The sequence below is a fragment of the Limulus polyphemus genome, unplaced genomic scaffold (genome assembly GCF_000517525.1).
Source record: "Limulus polyphemus unplaced genomic scaffold, Limulus_polyphemus-2.1.2 Scaffold2138, whole genome shotgun sequence".
Taxonomy (NCBI): Eukaryota; Metazoa; Arthropoda; class Merostomata; order Xiphosura; family Limulidae; genus Limulus; species Limulus polyphemus.
In genome coordinates, this window is record NW_013667748.1 from 112 (window position 1) to 6703 (window position 6592).

Sequence of the window (6592 nt, forward strand, 5' to 3'; positions counted from 1 at the left end):
AGGCCCAGTTTCTTTAAACTGGGGAGATTACAAAAAAGATCGATTAGACATTATAAAGAATGTAAAGGCTGTGGGGTAGAGGTGGCTAAAACCTGAGACAAGTTATATATTCTTCCCTGATGTAGTCACTGAGATAGGAAACCGCTCATAGGTACAAAAACTCAACCATTTCTGTTTTAAATGCTTCACCAAATATTCACTGCTATTGAATAATGCAAGTCAACATTTAAGTTTTTTCATACCAGTTAATATTTCAACATTTTAATCACAAAGTGTAGTTCTAATGTAATTTATTGGTATTTTCAGTATATAATATAAGCGTTTTATTTGTGTTTATTTATTCTAGATAAAGCTAAACAGTGGGCTCGGAATTGAACCTAGAATTCTTGCGTTTAACTCTCTCAAACTTATTGTTGAGCCAAAGAGAGAGAGAGTCATGTTTTGTTAACAACTGTTTCTTAGGCACAAACAATACAATTAATTATAATGTTATAATTTAGACACTTTCTGAACACATAACTGATCTTCTAATTTAGACACTTTCTGAACACATAACTGATCTTCTAATTTAGATACTTTCTGAACACATAACTGATCTTCTAATTTAGACACTTTCTGAACACATAACTGATCTAATTTAGATACTTTCTGAACACATAACTGATCTTCTAATTTAGATACTTTCTGAACACATAACTGATCTTCTAATTTAGATACTTTCTGAACACATAACTGATCTTCTAATTTAGATACTTTCTGAACACATAACTGATCTTCTAATTTAGATACTTTCTGAACACATAACTGATCTTCTAATTTAGATACTTTCTGAACACATAACTGATCTTCGTCGTTGTTCTAGTTTGTTTATTCATTACAAAAAATTTTAACTTTTTAGGTGAAATATTGCATAAAAATTAGCAGTGTAATTGTGACTTACATTGAAGAAAGTAAATATTAGGATAACCTTTTTAGACAGGCTTAAAAATCAACGCTAAATTTTGTTATAGGTGAACCTCCTGGTCTGTCCTCATTTTTTGACAAAGTCGGGTAGAGCGTAGTGGCTAGCGTTTTCGGATTGTGGATCCGAAGATTCACGGTTTGTGTTCTATTGCTGCATTTTTAGGCGGTGGGTGTTGTTGACTAGTTTTCTTCTCTCTCTAGTTTATCAGTTTAAAATCAGAGAAGGCTGTGTTCAGATATCCCTTTGTGTAGCTTTGCTAGAAAAGTCTAAAACAAAACACTTTTTTTACAACGTTTTGGTATACTTGCTGAATCCCTGTTACCGAACATGCTCGCAGTTTCAGCCGTGGGGCGTTATAAAGTGACGGTTAATCCCATTATTCATTGGTGAAAGAGTACCCCAAGAAGTGGCGTTGGGTGGTGTTGACTAGCTGTCGTCCCTCCAGTATTTCACTGCTAAATTAGGGACGGTTAGAGCAGATAGCCCTCGAGTAGCTTTGGCGAAATTAAAAAAGAAACAAACAAACTTACATTGTTATTACTCGGGTAAATCTTAATAACAACGTATCTGATAATTGACCTCTGATGATTTATATTAACGAATCAGGTTTTTTCTTTTACCGACGATTAATACTTCTGATTGTTTCGTTTACATACTTTTATTTATGAAGATTCTGAAGACAATCAAGTAAATTATTTACTGATAAGAACAATCCATTTTGTGGCATGTAAATGAGAATAATCAAATACACGCTTTCCTAATTGATTAACCGATTATCGATCTCGTTATAATATTCAAATCTTCTTTACGTTCATAAGCTTTAATAACTAGGTAAATATACAAACCTTTAGTAATCAAGGGTTTGTTTTATGATGTGTGTTTCTATTTGCAAAGTAATTTTAATTGCTTGTTTCAAAACACTTACGACTTTATGGAACAGAACGAGTTTTTATGACGGTACTTTAAGCGAGTTTTATAGTCTTGTAATGTTAATATATTATTGCCCAAGTAATTAATTCAAGTTTATAGTTAACTAAATGAGGTACCCGATTTGTACCACTATATAAATTCATACTAATTCATGAATTAATACTGTCCCACGGACTTATCGATCAAGTTGTTGTTGTTGTTGTTTGAAGTTAAGCACAAAGCTACACAATGGGCTATCTGTGCTCTGCCCACCACGGGTATCGAAACCATGTTTCTAGCGTTGTAAGTCCGCAGACATACCGCTGTGCCACTGGAGGGCTGTCGATCTAGTTGTTGTTGTTGTTTGAAGTTAAGCACAAAGCTACACAATGGGCTATCTGTGCTCTGCCCACCACGGGTATCGAAACCTTGTTTCTATCGTTGTAAGTCCGAAGACATACCGCTGTGCCACTGGAGGGCTATCGATCTAGAAACGGCATATTAAAACGTAATTTGGCCTTTAATATGACGTCACAAGAGGCAGAAAAGTAGATCTTTAAAACTGAGAACTTTTGTCGCAGATATAATAAGTGTGTGCCCCCCAGTAGCACAGCGGAAGGTCTTCGGACTTACAACTCTAGAAACCGTGTTTCGCTGCCCGTGGTGGGCAGAGCACAGATAGCCCATTGTGTACCTTTGTGCTTAATCTCAAACAGACAAATGATGAGTATGTCAAACTACTCTTAGGCCTCGAGAGCTCACTACTTGGTGCCAATTTGAACTGTGTAGTTCAGATGTGCACTAATATATCCAACCGACTCGCTTTTATTAGTACATAACCGGCGGCTAGAGGTTTCTATTTCCTTTTCATCAGCACAAAAATGGGATTTCATTAAAATCTGAACAATGACTCGAAATCCACAAAGAGGGTTGACATTATCTGTTGCTTAGCGACAAAGTGGCATTGCATTTGCGGCACACATTCTATTATTGTAATATAGCGAGTTTAAAATGTAACTTAATAATGCAGCTAGGAAAGGAAAGTACAGAACCGGTGTTCAGAAAGAGAGAGGCCTATTCTTAGATTGGTAACATAGTTATAATAAACTAAGAAAGCAACCCACATTTGAAATATTTCTATATGCAATGCAATGTACAACAATAGTATCTAATATTATGTGCATCAAATTTGAAGCTATATATATATATATATGTATGTGTATATGAAAGTAAAATGTTATGTTTCTGAGATAGATGCTGTGTGTTGTACTACAGTATCATAACCTATAAATCTATACCCAGGTTATGATTAGAAATAAAAAAATATTGTGATTATAATGATTAAATATTTGAGAAAATAAAAAAACATATATAAGTAATTAAATATTTGACATTTATCTTCTTCAGCTGACCTTTGGAGGACGGATCTTGACTTTGTGGTTACTCACAAAGATCGCTTGGTGGCGCTGAGTTTCCTGTCAATCATCAATGAAACAGAGCTGTGGACACAGGAGGCTGCCGATCAACACAAGAACGTCAGAGAAGATAGTCATTCCCCGCAAATTTCTGAGGTGGCGCTAGTGTCGGCCGAATTCATCAACTATATGTTGGCTTTATTAGTGTATACTGTTCGTTACCCATCGGTATTTTGGAAGGTTAACAAGTGGTTTGGTCTAGTCCTCTCCTTTCAGCTGATGGTTACTTCTGTACAACAGGTATTAGCCTTTACTTCCTTCAGCGTGCTCTATAAAATCTATATATTTGGTGCCCAAGCGATCCTGTTTCGGTTCAGCCCACTGCTCTTGAACGTTCCACTGTCTCTGCTTCTGTTTCTACTTTACAATATTATGTTGACGCTGTCTGGAACCATTTTATACATCTATGGCCTCCAGAAGTATCGGGATTGGGAAGAGTGTCAAGCTCGCAAACGTCACATCACATGGCGAGAAGAGTCCCGACGACTTTGGGGGTATATTCCCCAACTGAGCGCTTTTCTTGCTTTGTTGATTATTGCACTCACGGCATCACCTTTAATGTACGACTGCACTATGATATACTGCGCTAGTCTCGACGGCGTTATCTTAGCTGGAGTAACTGGTACTATTGTTCATCTTCTTCTATGGATCCTGCTATGGTTAGGCTTAACCATAAAACACAAATGGAAGTTTACAAATGGAAGAATGAAGAAGTGTCCTTTGACCTGTAATGGGCAGATTGCTAATCTTGGAAATAACATTGAAATGAAAACAGTAAATGCAACTAAAGAACCGCCGTTGTTGGTCATAGAAAACGGGCAGACTTACCAAGTCCGAGAAATGACCTCCAAGAAAGCCATAATTAATTTGGCTCTAAAATCTAATTTGAATGAAAAGTCTGGCTCGCCTTCAGACGATGAGGAGGTTTACTGGTTGAAACCTAAAATTCCAATTCCATCAGAAACAAAAGAATCGCCAGAAAATGATCGGATAACACGACGAAAAGGCAATCGTAAATCGAAAGTTACTTTTGAAGAAAGGCTTTTAAATTCGAGTCCTACAAAAAGGACTAAATCACTCACCAAGTCTCCAAAATTTACTGGAAAATTGAAAAAGCAGAACGTCAAATTTGAAGAGTTGTCAGATTCTAATTCAGAAGACGGAGATTATGCCACTTTGCGAGAAATGGTTGTAGTAAAAGATGATGACCATAAGACTCCAACTCACACGGTAATTATTATTCGAATTATCATACTTACTTGCTTAATGAAGCATTCGTGTGTTCATTACATAGCTGTTTTTAAGAAGGTTTTAAAATTTGTTGAAAGTACAAATATTACCTTTATGCAAAAAAAGTTGGCAATTTTAGGAAAATAACAACAGGAAACAAAATTAGAGTGCTTCTGGCCTAAAAACATTAGTTCTTTTACGAAAACATTACCTAACTTCAACGGTGGAAAACTCGGCTTGTGTGGATGGTGAATAATGAAGGACAAAGCTAGCTAGCTTCCCATTAAGCGAATTGTACCTACATCAACTCGTAATTCACTCGCTCATCGTGAACCCTCGATAAGATATCAAAGAAGTTCCAGACTAGAAAGAAGACTTTATATTTCTTGTAAGTTTGTAAAATTTTTGTATATAAATCATTGTGTATAATAACTATTGGTAATAACTGTTATTGTAAATTGTATTGTTTTTTTGTTTTTTTTTTATATTAAAACATATTTGTGTTAAAAAAGAAAACTGTTGGTATTAATCTTGTTGGCAAATATCATAAACTGACTATATATCGGCATTTACTTAACTGCTAAATCGAAAGTATAATTTAACTACTAAATCTAAAGTATCATTTACCTCAATTTCAGACTATTCGTAATTATAACACATAACAGTCTACACTAGTAATCCTTTCACAAGACAAAGATATTCTTAAAAACAGATGAGAATCCACTGAAGTTAAATGATTTGTAATGTTCGACCTTTGTAAATGCTCCTAGTCAAATAAGTGTTAATAACAGTTATAGCTTCCGAAGTTTATAGCATACTGACTATAGCAAACTAATAATACATACTTTTTTTTGGCGTGTCGCGTTGGTTATATTTATAGGCGTATGGAGGCTTTCTAGAAAATTCAGATTACGTAACAATACAAAGCTACATTTAAGCGTTTACGTACATGCATATATATCTTCTACAACTTTGGAGAATAGGCGAGAGTTTCTCAATACATATTTAACTGTATAAGCTATGTATGTTTGTAAATATAAATTTAATCTGAATAAACGTCGATACTAAAATAAATATATAATAACAAATCCGTCACAAGACATACATATATATATATATCGAAAATCGTAATATTTGAGAAGTGAATATTTTTATAAACTTCCAATACATTATTTGTTACCTTAAATAACATTTTTCGGTGGATAAAAAGAGAAATTCCTAATACATAAAAAGGGCAAATTTGAGGTCCTAGATGTTCTGAAAGATATCAAATATTTTATAAAAATAGCGATGAATGATAACGACCACTTATAAAGGTATAGTAATGCTAAAGAGATATTGTTTCTATAATGTTTCAACGATAACTTTATGGGAATAATATACTTTTAAACTGACGCAATTTAATAATTTCCAAAAAGTACAAAGTTTTCATACGATTCAGGGAATAAAAAATATTTCCATTTAAGTTTACTCTTTTTTCAAAGTTTTATAATCAACTTTTTACTTTACAAAAGATCAGTGAAACGTATAAATAAGTTTAACGGTTACTCTTATATACCATATAAAAGTTTTTAATTTTAGCAGTTCTTTGGAGCCTTAGCTTTTCACAATACACAGATGCATACATGAGTCATAACTTTTAAATGGTTAGGGGATCAGCTTAAGAGATGTTAATTGATACATAAGGCCTGAAGTTGTTGAAAGTTTGTAGCCAAAGGATCGAGCGTGACACACATCTCTAGGGGTATATAAAGGGTACTACAAAGTATATAAAATAGAGCTCCATTCACTTTCAGACTTCTGGCACCATTCACGAGGGCAAAAATAAAATAATGAAAAATTTATTGTTTTTTTTTCTTCACAAACAAACAACAAACGAACGAAACTTGTATGACCTCAGAAGTGCCAAAGTAAACATAACAACGTCGTAAATGCAGTGTATAATATACATCAATAATTTTATAATAAATGTCCAAAACTATCCGTATCAGAACACGATAATTAAAAATTAATT

At 34.1% G+C, this 6592-nt stretch overlaps 1 protein-coding gene across 1 annotated transcript in view; it reads left to right on the forward strand.

The window, feature by feature from the left end:
- The first annotated feature begins 1078 nt into the window (after window positions 1–1078).
- The window catches only part of LOC106466058, a 10760-nt gene continuing 5246 nt past the window's right edge, over window positions 1079–6592 (forward strand). Inside the window, exons 1-2 of the mRNA XM_013926300.2 lie at window positions 1079–1129; window positions 3281–4578. Coding sequence (XP_013781754.2) covers window positions 3478–4578 — 1101 coding nt within the window. The 5' untranslated portion in view covers window positions 1079–1129; window positions 3281–3477. The remainder of the gene's footprint in view (window positions 1130–3280; window positions 4579–6592) is intronic.